The 16,051-nt window shown below is 42.1% G+C and overlaps 2 protein-coding genes across 6 annotated transcripts in view; one reads left to right on the forward strand and one right to left on the reverse strand.

Annotated features, from left to right (window-relative positions):
- Positions 1 to 1,299: 1,299 nt before the first annotated feature.
- LOC135097360 (lateral signaling target protein 2 homolog) lies at positions 1,300 to 15,479 on the reverse strand. 5 transcript variants are annotated; one of them, XM_063999171.1, is made up of 10 exons: positions 14,726 to 15,479; positions 14,334 to 14,465; positions 12,394 to 12,477; positions 10,837 to 11,051; positions 10,228 to 10,311; positions 9,315 to 9,454; positions 5,307 to 8,891; positions 4,301 to 4,399; positions 3,149 to 3,245; positions 1,300 to 1,876 (listed from the first exon to the last, which is right to left on the reverse strand). In XM_063999171.1, exons 1-4 carry the CDS (start codon positions 14,791 to 14,793, stop codon positions 10,865 to 10,867), a joined length of 471 nt encoding a protein of 156 aa, XP_063855241.1. In that variant the 5' UTR covers positions 14,794 to 15,479; the 3' UTR covers positions 1,300 to 1,876; positions 3,149 to 3,245; positions 4,301 to 4,399; positions 5,307 to 8,891; positions 9,315 to 9,454; positions 10,228 to 10,311; positions 10,837 to 10,864. The 5 variants fall into 5 exon arrangements, with proteins under 5 accessions (XP_063855241.1, XP_063855239.1, XP_063855242.1 ...); XM_063999169.1 differs by having other exon boundaries at positions 9,315 to 10,042; XM_063999172.1 differs by lacking the exon at positions 9,315 to 9,454.
- The window catches only part of LOC135097351 (uncharacterized protein DDB_G0271670-like), a 40,922-nt gene continuing 39,662 nt past the window's right edge, over positions 14,792 to 16,051 (forward strand). The window contains exon 1 of the mRNA XM_063999158.1: positions 14,792 to 14,887. Coding sequence (XP_063855228.1) covers positions 14,792 to 14,887 — 96 coding nt within the window. The remainder of the gene's footprint in view (positions 14,888 to 16,051) is intronic.

The raw sequence follows: 16,051 nt of genomic DNA on the forward strand, positions 1-16,051 counted from the left end.
TAAATTCACATGGAAATTTGTGTCATCTGAAGGTGTTGTCATTGTACATACAAGTAATAAATAAAATTATATATACATATATATAACAATTATATCCATCCATCAGTTTATAGTGACAAGACACAACAAGACAACACTTACGTTGAGTGAGCCCCGTCTGACTATCAGGGTGACCTAGCTGTTATGGGGAGAGAGAGAGAGAGAGAGAGAGAGAGAGAGAGAGAGAGAGAGAGAGAGAGAGAGAGAGAGAGAGAGAGAGAGAGAGAGAGAGAGAGAGAGAGAGAGAGAGAGAGAGAGAGAGAGAGAGAGAGAGAGAGAGGGGGAAAAACATCCATTAGTTCACATCAATAAATTATTTCACTCATTCTTACAAACTGTGAAGGAAAGAGTGAATGACTCTACAAGACTACTCTCCCTTAACACACAAATTAATGAATCAATGAATGAATGCGCAAAAATACCAAATTTACTACACTTATTCAAATTAATTTCTGACCTAAAATTAACTAAATCTTGAAGTGATAATTTTCTCTCAGGTCAGAATGTTGACTTAACCAAACATTTCAATACTCACTCAAAAGGCACACACACACACAAAAATTAAGAGGCTGGGAGAGGCTGGGATGGACTGGAGGGGGTTACTGGGATGGACTGAGAGAGGCTGGGATGGACTGAGAGAGGCTGGGATGGATTGGGAGAGGCTGGGATGATCTGGGAGAGGCTGGGATGGATTGGGAGAGGCTGGGATGGATTGGGAGAGGCTGGGATGCACTGGGAGAGGCTGGGATGGATTGGGAGAGACTGGGATAGACTGGGAGAGGCTGAGATACACATGGGAGAAGCAGAAATTGGCAGGCAGAGATGAGACAGGGGGAAGGTTAGACTAGAACAGAAAATAAAGCTATATTTATTTTTACTTAGAATTAATCTTTCCACACATTTACCTATGAAACTGATAGCAAGCACACACACACACACACAGGTTAAAATAAAATAAACAAATAAATTCTGAAAAAAAACACATCAATATAACATGTCATTTAACAGGCAGGAAATGCAGAGGAGACTCACCACACTGGCAGTGGATGCTTGAGAAACACCTGAGAGTCTCGGGGCATCTCCCACGGACAGCTTGACGAGAAGGGACAGGTTATGTTAATTTTGTTAGTAAGGAAAAGAGACCCCCACACTAAATAACCTAACCTAACCTATTATCAGAATAAGGCAAGATACAAGAGGTTTTGGTTGGGCTGACTCGCAGACATACGCACCTCTGAAAAAGACCAGAGAAAGACCTCATTAGTTTGGCACAAAATTTTTATTTTATTTATCTATTTTTACTTTTCATTTATCAAGCAGTATATGTCAAGATTTTGGTTGTCACAGTACATCAGGTCTGGCCAGCCCATACATGTGCTATACAATCAATAATATACTTTACACAACAATACAACACACACACACACACACACACACACACACATACAGTATTCACAAGTATAACAGAATACACAGATCATTAATTGGCAGACAGGCAGGCAGGCAGACAGACAGACAGACAGGCAGGCAGGCAGGCAGGCAGGCAGGCAGGCAGGGAGGCAGGCAGGCAGACAGACAGACAGACAGACAGACAGACAGACAGACAGGCAGACAGGCAGGCAGACAGACAGACAGACAGACAGACAGGCAGACAGGGGCAAACAGCTTGAGGCAAATCTTCATGACAGTGTTGCGTCTGGACTGGCAGAGTGGGGTTGAGTGGATGACCTCTCTTGGTGACCTTTATGACTCAACACGTGACTCTTGACCTCCAGTATGCCAGCACTTCTTCCACACCTGTCTGTCTGTCTATGTGGCATCATCCTACTTCTTAAATCTGAAAGAAATATTTAATGTAAGTCATCTAATGGTTTTTTTTTTTTTGTTTTTAGAGTTTTTTTTTCCTGACTACATATCCTGGTACAGACTGACTACATATCCTGGTACAGACTGACTACATATTAGGTTAGGTTAGGTTAAGTTAGGTACAGACTGGATTGCAAAGTTATAGCAGTGGTGATGCAACAGATTATTAGTAGCAGATTTTAGGATGAAAAGTGGAAGGAAGAGAAAGAATGAAGAATGAAAAGATTAGATTAGATTATTAGTAGCAGATTTTAGGATGAAAAGTGAAAGGAAGAGAGAATGAAGAATGAAAGATTAGATTAGATTAATAGTAGCAGATTTTAGGATGAAAAGTGGAAGGAAGAGAAGGAATGAAGAATGAAAGATTAGACAAGATTATTAGTAGCAGATTTTAGGATGAAAAGTGGAAGGAAGAGAGAGAATGAAGAATGAAAGATTAAATTAGATTAATAGTAGCAGATTTTAGGATGAAAAGTGGAAGGAAGAGAAAGAATGAAGAATGAAAAGATTAGATTAGATTAATAGTAGCAGATTTTAGGATGAAAAGTGAAAGGAAGAGAGAGAATGAAGAATGAAAGATTAGATTAGATTATCAGTAGCAGATTTTAAGCGGGAGAAGGAGCGCTGGGAGACATAATAAGATGAAGAGGCGTGATAAGGAAGTGATATGAAGAGAACAGGATGCAGTGAGAAAGGCAATGATGAAGTTTAGCGGGAGAAGAAGCGCTGGGAGACATAATAAGATGAAGAGGCGTGATAAGGAAGTGATATGAACAAGCTGGGAGTGCAAGATGATGATGCAATTATTTAAACCAGATGATGAACGTTAATTCCAGCGGCTGACTCTGCAATACACCGGGGTTAAGTCGTATGAAGAAATAGCATCTCTAGGCGTGTGTATGGAGTCTTAGGTACACACAGGTGATGAAAGGGTTGACGGAAAACTTATGGGTGACCTCTGAGGCCGTGAGTCTTGAGGGTGTCAAGTGTGTGACCCCTCGCTCTCCAGGAACGTCACTACACAAGCGAGATGTAATGTTTACCCTTCCAAGATGTTAGGTTAACCCTTGCGTAGATATAGGTGCCTGGCAGAAGGGATGACATGGGAGCCAGTATGTGTGGCACTATGTGTGGCACTGTGGCACCGAAAGACAGAGGAGAATATTCAGACAACGACTTGACTAGACCGATTATGTGTAGGCAAGATTATACACGGATATTACAAAATAGCCGTTTTTCTTACCTTCCTGTGTGTGTTCACGGTATCTCCATTGACACAGCCGTGCTCAGAACTCCCGACACAAGCGCCGACACTCGCTACACTTGTCTTCAACAGTTAACTGAAAATAAATCACTTCTTATAGGCAAGTTTCGATACACAGATTAGCGCAGCCTTCCCGTACCGAGGTCTTGCGGTTACTGACCCGGGAAGAGGATGGTGCCTGCTGCCGGCGTAAGCAGGCCAATATGTCGTACAGTATTAATTCTTTATAATAAAGTAAATAAATGAATAAATATAGTTCCTTATATGAAAAATATCAACATTGCAACTGCAAACTGTTGTTATATTTCAAAACTGATTCCAATATTGACTTTGTATATTAACTAGAAGGAAAAACTCGTAACATTTACGCAAGATACGCACAAATAGAATGTCAATGTTATTATAACAAAATTTATAATTACTACATACAAACGACAATTTCTGGAGTCTGACTGATTTCATTCTATACATACTAAGAACCTGCTCTAGTCTCAGGCAACACACATATAGCAGTATTTTTATTGCTAGGATATCAATACTAGAAGATATATTTCTGGCGATTATATGCATTTTAAAAACGTACCCTCCCCCCCGCTTTTCTCCTCCCCGTTACCTCCCACTCCTTTCATTCATCGCGGCCTTTAAACTGCCCGGCCACTACAACCACAGGGACCCACCCCACCCCTACCTTGCCTTGCGATTAAATTAGCTGATATTTCCTCCGTGCCTCAAGGAACATTGACAAAACAAGGATAAATTATCGTGTTTTGATAGTTTCTAGATATGTGGCATGTTTGAATCACCAAATAATCGCGAAAACACATGAAATATCGCAAAAAACTTCGCTCAGGATGCTTGCAACTGCTTCATCCTGCGTAAATAAGCAACACTGAAAATTTGTGATTGCCACCTGAATCACCACCACCACCACAATCACAGGCCTGCAGTACGGTTACACTCACCACCGCCACACACGTCATCACAACTGGAGAACCGCGAACACCACCACCTCACCACCGCCACCGTAACACGCTTATACACCACTAACAGGCTATGACACGTGTACAAATTATCCCAGTCGTTAAATAAGACTCACCACCACTGCCAACACCTTCACATAGCTACCCTTGCCTGTTAAAGCCACCCAGGACACCCAAGTCGTCACCGCCGCTGCCGCCGTCACCGCCGCTGCCGTCGTCACCGCCGCTGCCGCCACCACCACGCCATACCCTGGAGAGAACACGTAAATTTGCTTACACCACATGCTATAATCATATTACATTATCAACACCAATACAAAGAATATATACCGTAATCTAACACCACGCATCATCACTACACAAATTACTCAGATCACCGATTCACTATTCAATATTACACCCTCATTCAGTTACCTATACAAATTATTCATTATCACCCATCCTTATTCATTGGTACTCATTCACTCGTATCTAAATCACTCATTATTCACTGCTGTTCGTATCTTTCCCCTTCATACGACTTATTCACTGTTGATTTCACCATTACAAGCTCATTATTCAGTTACCTATACAAATCATTCATTATTACCCATCCTTATTCATTGGTACTCATTCACTCGTATCTAAATCACTCATTATTCACTGCTGTTCGTATCTTTCCCCTTCATATCACTTATTCACTGTGATTTCACCATTACAAGCTCATTATTCAGTTACCTATACAAATCATTCATTATTACCCACCCCTTATTCACTGGTACTCATTCACTCGTATCTAAATCATCCATTATTCACTGCTGTTCGTATCTTTCCCCTTCATATGACTTATTCACTGTTGATTTCACCATTACAAGCTCATTATTCAGTTACCTATACAAATCATTCATTATTACCCATCCTTATTCATTGGTACTCATTCACTCGTATCTAAATCATCCATTATTCACTGCTGTTCGTATCTCTCCCCTTCATATCACTTATTCACTGTGATTTCACCATTACAAGCTCATTATTCAGTTACCTATACAAATCATTCATTATTACCCATCCTTATTCATTCACTCGTATCTAAATCAATCGCTTTCCACATCAAATACTCCCAGTCGTATTATTCACCCCCTACCACGCCAAGAAAATACACACAACAGCATACTCACCTTCACTACGTCCCGGCTCACCCACCTCGGTCACGTCTGCAGTAAGAGTGGACTCGCGCGTGGCCACCTGCCCGGCACCTCAACTCGCCCCAATGCCCTCAGACAAGATGGAGGAGGAGGAGGAGGAAAAATGGCGTACTTCACTTTAAAATCAAATAAGAACTGACAATAATGAAAATAGAGGAAATTATGATGATGATGATGAGGAGGAAGAGGAGGAAGAGAAGGAAGAAGGAAGAGAAGGAAGAAGGTAGAGAAATAATACATTGAGTCCATCACATTATAATGAAACAAGCTGCAGATACACAGTCGTTACACTAACTGCGCATATTAATATACATTATAAAAATTGAATAATAAAAGTAACGTACGATATTCTTTTCACATGTACGAAGTCAACCAGTGGTGCACGATACGGTAACCTCAGCCTTGCATTACAAACATGAAGGGAAAGATATATATATGAATAATGTGTAAATAATGTGTGACTGGGGGTGGGCGTGAGTCGGCGGACGTACGATGAGTGGGCGTGTGTGTGGGTGTGGGCGTAGGTGTGGGTGTGGGCGTGGGTGTGGACATATATGGGCGTACGTGGCATACAGCATTATTAAGGGCGTGTGTGTGTGTGTGTGTGTGTGATTCCCACCTCAGTAAACGCATCACAGATCAGTCACTTAGACAAACAAGCTTGTTAACGTTACCTGCAGTCTAATCACCTTTGCAACTTGTCACTGGCCAATTAACTAAACATTTTCTTCGGACATAAATAAACAATCTGATCAAGTTATTCATTTCACCTAATAAGATTAACTGCGTCACCTGCCCATTGCTCTCTCCAGCCTAATCACACCTACTCAATCTCACTTAATCATCCTAATTAGGGCCTGGTATATCATATCAGCCCAATCTAATCGTATCACCTTATCTAGCTAACTAAATCACCATACCTTGACGAACCTACTCCAATCAGACTTAGCCAATCTAATCATTACGTATCCAGCGCTACCTAATCACCCAATCTCTTATGTTATATAGTAATTTCACCCAATGAGTAATAATTTAACATTTTTTTCCATTACCAACACCGCATTCCACAGCTCGGCCCTTCTCTCTCGCCGATAGCGGTAAACGGGGCCGACTGGGGACGACTGCTGGGAATTAGACAAGGCAGTTATGTTCAGGAATTCTGTGTTGCCTCCCTACTGAGCTGATTAGATTCTATGAAGCTACACAAGTTTTCAAAGATGTTTTCTATGGTTCTAGTGACAGATTAACAAGATTTCTGTATTATTAACAGGAAAACTGTATTTGAAAGTCAGGTTAATCATCTATGTGACATTTGAATACAGTAAGCGTTTCAGAGTACATAGCATATAGTCCTAATTATTATTTTTTTTTTCTTGTCATTGTTATTAATATATCTGCGCTGGTATGTTTGCTGGCTTGTATTAAGTAAAGTTATATATTCTGTTATGAGTGTTTTATTAAAATTATCGTTTTTTTTTCTTTAATTTATAGTTGTGTGTGAATGGTTATCAAGTCTCTCTCTCTCTCTCTCTCTCACCTACGATCGCCTGTTAATCATTCAGCCAACGACCGTAGGTGACTAACACACACACACACACACACACACGTTTACAAGTTTACAGTGTACCAATCAGTATTAAAAACTAAACTCTTTTGAGGCAGAGAATTTTATTAATGTATTGTTACAAATTACAACTTTAAAACCAATAAACAAACAATGCGACCAGTTTGAAAATGTTAGGACTAATTGAATGGTAATTGGTGAAGCAGTGAGAGGATTAAATCTCTCTCTCTCTCTCTCTCTCTCTCTCTGTTTAACAGGTTACAGTTACTGAGTTTTCATGATTCCAGTGATAGTTTAACAAATAGAAACAGGAAAAAAAACACCTTTGAGGACCTGATTAATGTGGCCTTTCAAAAAAAATAAATAAATCAAAATACAAGAATGCTCAAACACACACACACACACACACACTGTACTGATGTGTGACACTGGACAGGCAATAAATAGGGGTGCCTTTGATAGGGTGCCATGTGTGGAAGCTGGAAGGGGTGGCCTGCTGAGATGGATGGAGAACCTCTTGACTGACAGAGAGAATGGTGGTGAGGGACAAGGAGCCACTGTGGAGAAGCCTATGTACTGATGTGTGACACTGGACAGGCAATAAATAGTGCCTTTAAATGGTGCCTTTGATAGGGTGCCATGTGTGGAAGCTGGAAAGGGTGGCCTGCTGAGATGGATGGAGAACCTCTTGACTGACAGAGAGAATGGTGGTGAGGGACAAGGAGCCACTGTGGAGAAGCCTATGTACTGATGTGTGACACTGGACAAGCAAGGTGTGTGCAAGTTGAGAGAATCAGAAGGGAGGACATGAAGAAAGTGTAAAAAAGGCAGAAGTTTGGGAAGGTAGCAGGGCCAGATGAGATACCCTGTGCTGTATGTTTAGGAATAAAGGGAAGTGGGTGATAATACTGAGTTATTTCACCAGGTGTGGAGAGAAGAGAGTGCAGAGAAGGTAGAATGAATGCTGGGTATCTCTGTTGCATAAAGAAGGACACAGGAGCAAGAATGAACAGGGAAAACCACAGAGCAATTGCATTAGTAAACACAGTACATAGTGTTTAGTGCCTGGTGGTGTGGAGTGGGAGGAATCAAGAGGAACGCTGAGCTGTGTGTCATCCACACCAGCATTCTATTACTAATGAGGAAGAACCAGCTCTTCCTATCACCACTCTGATAACCTAAACTTAAACTGTGTTTCTGTAAATGCACAAAGAGAAGCCCAACACAAGCCTAGAAGACCAGCAGGAACACTTCAAACTGTGACCTTTAGAGGGAAGACAGGTTCACCATGACAGAACAAGGGACAGATTACATTGAGATAAAAGGTGGAAAAGTGAGATAGATTAGAGAAGAGGGATAAACTGAATGAACAGAAGAACAGAATAGAACACAAGAACCCCCAATGTATGAAAGGTGGTATGAGGGAAGCCTGGCTGGTGACCTCTTCTAAGCAAGGACAGTGTATGGATGTGAATGCAAAGAGTTACAGGTGTGAGTCTTGCAGCAACGTGAGCCATGGGGAGGATGAGGTGGTGGAGCACATGATACTGCAGTGTCAGAAATATGAGGTGGAGATGTGGTGCAAGTGATTTGGAGTTAGGGAGAGTGGAGAGGGCAGGAAGTGAATGGTGGTGCTGTTCATAGGACTGTGGAGAGACAAATGAAAGGAAGAATAAGGCTGTGGATGACTTCATGGAGTGTGGCAAGCTAGATTAAGACAAGCAGTGTGGAGGATACAAAACACTCACACACACACACACACACACACACACACACACCCTAACCTGTATATACAAAGACAGTGGGCAGGCTTCACACACTGTCTTTAACAATCAGCATCTCTCTCTCTCCTGGAAGTTAAATTTATCAAAAAACTCAAAGAAATCTTGGTAGAGACTTCAGTGAATCTGTGCTCCTGATGGTGGTGGTGGTGGTGGCAGTGGTGATGGTGGTGGTACTTGGAACACTGGCTCTCTTGTCCCCTCATCCACATTCTGAGAGAGAGAGATAGAGATGGTTAGATTAGGTAGGTACTTAGTTACATTGATTGAGACAGAGAGATAGATAAATGGTTAAACAGAAAGTTAAATAGACTGAGAGATAGATGGTTAGATTAGGTAAAATAGATAGACATTGAGACAAGCAGAGATAGGCCTAGTTAGGTTAGGTCCAGCAGATACTTAGATAAATGGGTACACTGAGAGATTAATAGATAAAATAACATAGATAAATAAGCAGAGCCTGCAAAACTATGACTAATATTATGAAAAAACCCCATATATTATGAAAAAACCCCTTGAACACCCTAACAATTAAAAAAATCATTAAAATACCAGAAATGAGGCAATTAGGCATTCAACAAACAAATTCTTCTATCTGTCTATGTCTAAACTTTGTAAAAATCCATAAAAAATGACTTTTAAATATGTATGTGGGCAGCTGTGGTGTGTCCTTGGCCCCCTGTAGTGTACTCCTTTTGCCTTTTGTTAGTAGCAGTAGTAGTAGCAGTAGTAGTAGTAGTAGTAGTAGTAGGCTCTCTTGTCCCCTCATCCACATTCTGAGAGAGAGAGAGAGAGAGAGAGAGAGAGATGGTTAGGTTAGGCACCCCTCATGCCTGTGGATGTGTGCGACAGTGGGGTGAGGCCGTGCCCTAACAACCTGGCCTCCTTCCTGCCGAACAACACCCGGTGCTCCCAAGACCTGACGGGAGATGTGCCGCCAACAGAAATGTAAGTGAAGATCTGTGCTGGGAAAACTTCTTGCAGCTTCACTTCAGACCACTGGTATCTCAGAAGAAGCTGCACTCCGTGTTGTGTCTGATGAGGCTTTACCTGTGAATGGAACCTTACAGCAAAGTATTGGTGAGTCAGATGCAGCTATACCTGTCAGTGGAACATCTCAACACACCACTGATAAGTCTGGTGAGGAAGTTATAACTGTCACTGGAACTTCAGAACTGCTCAAAATACTGAAGAACTGAAATCTGTCATTGGAATATCATAGTGGAATAATACATTAGTGGAGAAAAATAGTGGATTCAGCAGGAGGAATAATATAAATAGACCAGACCAGCAGGCAAACCAGCTGTTTTCCAGCACCACCACCATCTCACTGATGTGTACCAGCTGGTCGGGCACCATCACACCTGGAAGCAAGTCAGTGAGTCAGTAGGTAAGTGTTTCTGTACACAAAGCTGTCAGGTAGATAGACTTAATGAGTTGAGAGGTAATAAATAAATAAATAAATAAATAAACAAACAAAAGGATAAAACCATAAATTAGGGCAGCGTTCCGATGTGTGACAAGGGCACCGGCAGTATGTGGTAATTACCTGCGGGTCGATGGCAGCCTGCAGTCATCATCACCGCTAATCCTTCCTGCATTTCTGAGGCTTGGCCGACTCAAATTCCACCTTCTGAAATGATTGGGTTAGGTTACCTTAGGCTGTGTCTGTAGTAAGGGACCACACCTGTACATGAGGTCTGATCACTGCCAGATATAACTAATATTTCTTCAACACTTTCATGAACAGCAGTGAAAGAGAAAACATTAAGAGGAGGAGGAGGAGGAGGAGGAGGAGGAGGAGGAGGAGGAGGAGGAGGAGGAGGAGGAGGAGGAGGAATAAGACATACAAGGAAACAGGAATAATAGAAGGAAGACGAGGAGGAGGAGGAGGAGGAGGAGGAGGAGGAGGAGGAGGAGGAGGAGGAGGAGGAGGAGGAGGAGGAGGAGGAGGAGGAAGAGAAGGAGGAGGAGGAGGAGGAGGAGCTGCTCATAGGACTGTGTAGATACAAATGAAAGGAAGAATAAGGCTGTGGCTGTGGATGACTTCATTTAGTTTGGCAAGCTAGATTAAGACCAGCAGTGTGGAGGATACAAAACAAACAAACACACACACACACACACACACACACACACACACACACACACACACCCTAACCTGTATATACAAAGACAGTGGGCAGGCTTCACACACTGTCTTTAACAATCAGCATCTCTCTCTCTCTCCTGGAAGTTAAATTTATCAAAAAACTCAAAGAAATCTTGGTAGAGACTTCAGTGAATCTGTGCTCCTGATGGTGGTGGTGGTGGTGGCGGCAGTGGTGATGGTGGTGGTACTTGGAACACTGGCTCTCTTGTCCCCTCATCCACATTCTGAGAGAGAGAGATAGAGATGGTTAGATTAGGTAGGTACTTAGTTACATTGATTGAGACAGAGAGATAGATAAATGGTTAAACAGAAAGTTAAATAGACTGAGAGATAGATGGTTAGATTAGGTAAAATAGATAGACATTGAGACAAGCAGAGATAGGCCTAGTTAGGTTAGGTCCAGCAGATACTTAGATAAATGGGTACACTGAGAGATTAATAGATAAAATAACATAGATAAATAAGCAGAGCCTGCAAAACTATGACTAATATTATGAAAAAAACCCCATATATTATGAAAAAACCCCTTGAACACCCTAACAATTAAAAAAATCATTAAAATACCAGAAATGAGGCAATTAGGCATTCAACAAACAAATTCTTCTATCTGTCTATGTCTAAACTTTGTAAAAATCCATAAAAAATGACTTTTAAATATGTATGTGGGCAGCTGTGGTGTGTCCTTGGCCCCCTGTAGTGTACTCCTTTTGCCTTTTGTTAGTAGCAGTAGTAGTAGCAGTAGTAGTAGTAGTAGTAGTAGTAGTAGGCTCTCTTGTCCCCTCATCCACATTCTGAGAGAGAGAGAGAGAGAGAGAGAGAGAGAGATGGTTAGGTTAGGCACCCCTCATGCCTGTGGATGTGTGCGACAGTGGGGTGAGGCCGTGCCCTAACAACCTGGCCTCCTTCCTGCCGAACAACACCCGGTGCTCCCAAGACCTGACGGGAGATGTGCCGCCAACAGAAATGTAAGTGAAGATCTGTGCTGGGAAAACTTCTTGCAGCTTCACTTCAGACCACTGGTATCTCAGAAGAAGCTGCACTCCGTGTTGTGTCTGATGAGGCTTTACCTGTGAATGGAACCTTACAGCAAAGTATTGGTGAGTCAGATGCAGCTATACCTGTCAGTGGAACATCTCAACACACCACTGATAAGTCTGGTGAGGAAGTTATAACTGTCACTGGAACTTCAGAACTGCTCAAAATACTGAAGAACTGAAATCTGTCATTGGAATATCATAGTGGAATAATACATTAGTGGAGAAAAATAGTGGATTCAGCAGGAGGAATAATATAAATAGACCAGACCAGCAGGCAAACCAGCTGTTTTCCAGCACCACCACCATCTCACTGATGTGTACCAGCTGGTCGGGCACCATCACACCTGGAAGCAAGTCAGTGAGTCAGTAGGTAAGTGTTTCTGTACACAAAGCTGTCAGGTAGATAGACTTAATGAGTTGAGAGGTAATAAATAAATAAATAAATAAATAAACAAACAAAAGGATAAAACCATAAATTAGGGCAGCGTTCCGATGTGTGACAAGGGCACCGGCAGTATGTGGTAATTACCTGCGGGTCGATGGCAGCCTGCAGTCATCATCACCGCTAATCCTTCCTGCATTTCTGAGGCTTGGCCGACTCAAATTCCACCTTCTGAAATGATTGGGTTAGGTTACCTTAGGCTGTGTCTGTAGTAAGGGACCACACCTGTACATGAGGTCTGATCACTGCCAGATATAACTAATATTTCTTCAACACTTTCATGAACAGCAGTGAAAGAGAAAACATTAAGAGGAGGAGGAGGAGGAGGAGGAGGAGGAGGAGGAGGAATAAGACATACAAGGAAACAGGAATAATAGAAGGAAGACGAGGAGGAGGAGGAGGAGGAGGAGGAGGAGGAGGAGGAGGAGGAGGAGGAGGAGGAGGAGGAGGAGGAGGAGGAGGAGGAGGAGGAGGAGGAGGAAGAGAAGGAGGAGGAGGAGGAGGAGGAGCTGCTCATAGGACTGTGTAGATACAAATGAAAGGAAGAATAAGGCTGTGGCTGTGGATGACTTCATTTAGTTTGGCAAGCTAGATTAAGACCAGCAGTGTGGAGGATACAAAACAAACAAACACACACACACACACACACACACACACACACACACACACACACACACACCCTAACCTGTATATACAAAGACAGTGGGCAGGCTTCACACACTGCCTTTAACAATCAGCATCTCTCTCTCTCCTGGAAGTTAAATTTATCAAAAAACTTAAAGAAATCTTGGTAGAGACTTCAGTGAATCTGTGCTCCTGATGGTGGTGGTGGTGGTGGCAGTAGTGATGGTGGTGGTACTTGGAACACTGGCTCTCTTGTCCCCTCATCCACATTCTGAGAGAGAGAGAGAGAGAGATGGTTAGGTTAGGTAGGTACTTAGTTACAAAGATTGAGACAGAGAGATAGATAAATGGTTAAACAGAAAGTTAAATAGACTGAGAGATAGATGGTTAGATTAGGTAAACAGATAGACATTGAGACAAGCAGAGATAGGCCTAGTTAGGTTAGGTCCAGCAGATACTTAGATAAATGGGTAAACTGAGAGATTAATAGATAAAATAACAGACAGATAAATAAGCAGAGCCTGCAAAACTATCACTAATATTATGAAAAAAACCCTTGAACACCCTAAGGCCGGGCGCACATTGAGACGCAGGCAACACAGGCGACACAGCACAGAGCAGGGCAGAAAACTGCATCTCACTGGTTTAAACCTAAGCACGCATATTGACACGCAGGACAGCACAGCACGGATGCAGACCTGTGTCGGCCTGCGCGACGCAGTCGTTCGAACGCAGTTTCCTGTGCCACGTGCGGCGCAGCTTGATAGCAACTTGCTCTTTAGTACTCACAATGTTGCCCACAGAGCAACTCATAGAGGCTGTTCGCCATCAAAGAGTGCTGTATGACACTAGTCATCCTGATTATATGAGAGGAACTTATAAGAACGAGTTATGGGCAAATTCTCCATGTGTTTTCCTCTTCTCCAAGTATTCACTCCTCCACACTGACCTCTTTGCTCTACAAATGTCATATAATAACATTACTTTCTCGAACTCGTTTTCTGAGTCGGAATCGGAACTAAGGTTTCCAAAGTAATTTTTGGCAACAGCCATGATCAACACTACCGCACAGGACGACAGCCTGCTTCTCAATGTGCGCACCACGCCTGTGCTGCGCTGTGCTGCCCTGCCCTGCCCTGCCCTGCGTCTGCCCTGCTCTGTGCTGCCCTGCGTCTCAATGTGCGCCTTGCCTAACAATTAAAAAATCATTAAAATACCAGAAATGAGGCAATTAGGCATTCAACAAACAAATTCTTCTATCTGTCTATGTCTAAACTTTGTAAAAATTAAAAAAATGACTTTAAATGTGTGTGGCCAGCTGTAGTAGTAGTAGTAGTAGTAGTAGTAGCCTTTCCACTAGGGGTTGAGAGAGCTATTAAGTGAAAGATAGGTGTCTGACTTACCTGATGTCACCTGGAGGGCTGTGAAGGGCAGGAGCACAGGAGGGCAGGTGTTCAAGAGGCAGGTCAACACCACCAGTGTGAGGGGAAGTGTTTGGTGAGCCATACTGATGCTGCATTTGATTCTGTTGTGACCTGGGGGTGGGAAGCAGGTGGGAGGGGTGAGTGAGTGAGTGAAATCTGTCACTGTATACACACTGGGTATACAGTGAAGGTAGGACTCACTCATTGATGAATAACTGTGTGACTGAGTGACTGACTGACTGAATGACTGAGTGACATATCATATCCAAGATTGAAACTGTTATTGTCACACATAAAGGGAAGATTGAAGTTTAAAGATACAAAGTAACTGTATTTAACATTGGCTGTAGTAAAGTTGTGTTTTATCATACTGCATGCTGTTGCTTCCAGGAGGATGTAGGACAGCTGCTTCAAAGGTGCTGGTGGAGCAGTTCAGCATGGACGAGGTGACTGGCAAAGGTAAACGTCAGCTGTTGCAGGAGCATCACTTTTCTGTGTGGCTGGTGTTGATGCTGAATGAGGTCAGGATGCAGGTGGGAGCTGTGTTGGGGACGTGGCCTGCTGGCTGGCACCCCTCATGCCTGTGGGTGTGTGCGACAGTGGGGTGAGGCCGTGCCCTAACAACCTGGCCTCCTTCCTGCCGAACAACACCCGGTGCTCCCAAGACCTGACGGGAGATGTGCTGCCAACAAAAATGTAAGTGAAGATCTGTGCTGGGAAAACTTCTTGCAGCTTCACTGGATTAATCTATACTATGAATGTTAATAATTGTTAGAGGGTTAGCTCTTAATGAAACTAATGACAGATATCCAGATATTTTCAGATACTGTATATCACACACAGAGCCAATTAAGTTCCAGTTCATGTATTCCGATATTAACTTATATAGTGAATTAAATATTGTGACAATACAGATTCGGTATATGTAGGCATTATCCGTTTTTATCATCAGACATCCGTAATTGGGTGAGGATGTTATATGTGAACGCCGCGTGAGAGGAACACGCATCTTCACTATACCACAGCTTCCGGTATTAACATACATAATAAATCAAATATTGTGATAATACAGATTCGGTATATGTAGGCCATTATCCGTTATTATCATCAGACATCCGTAACTGCGTGAGGATGTACGAGTATGTGAACGCCGCGTGAGAGGGAGACGCATCTTCACTATACCACAGCTTCCGGTATTAATATATATATATATATATATATATATATATATATATATATATATATATATATATATATATATATATATATATATATATATATATATATATATATATATATATATAGTAAATTAAATATTGCGACAATACAGATTCGGTATATGTAGGCCATTATCCTTTATTATCATCAGACATCCGTAACTGGGTGAGGATGTTATATGTGAACGCCGCGTGAGAAGGAGACGCATCTTCACTATACCACAGCTTCCGGTATTAATATATATATAGTAAATTAAATATTGCGACAATACAGATTCGGTATATGTAGGCCATTATCCTTTATTATCATCAGACATCCGTAACTGGGTGAGGATGTTATATGTGAACGCCGCGTGAGAAAGAGACGCATCTTCACTATACCACAGCTTCCGGTATTAATATATATATATATATATATATATATATATATATATATAGTAAATTAAATATTGCGACAATACAGATTCGGTATATGTAGGC

The sequence above is a fragment of the Scylla paramamosain genome, unplaced genomic scaffold, assembly GCF_035594125.1.
Source record: "Scylla paramamosain isolate STU-SP2022 unplaced genomic scaffold, ASM3559412v1 Contig18, whole genome shotgun sequence".
Classification (NCBI taxonomy): Eukaryota; Metazoa; Arthropoda; class Malacostraca; order Decapoda; family Portunidae; genus Scylla; species Scylla paramamosain.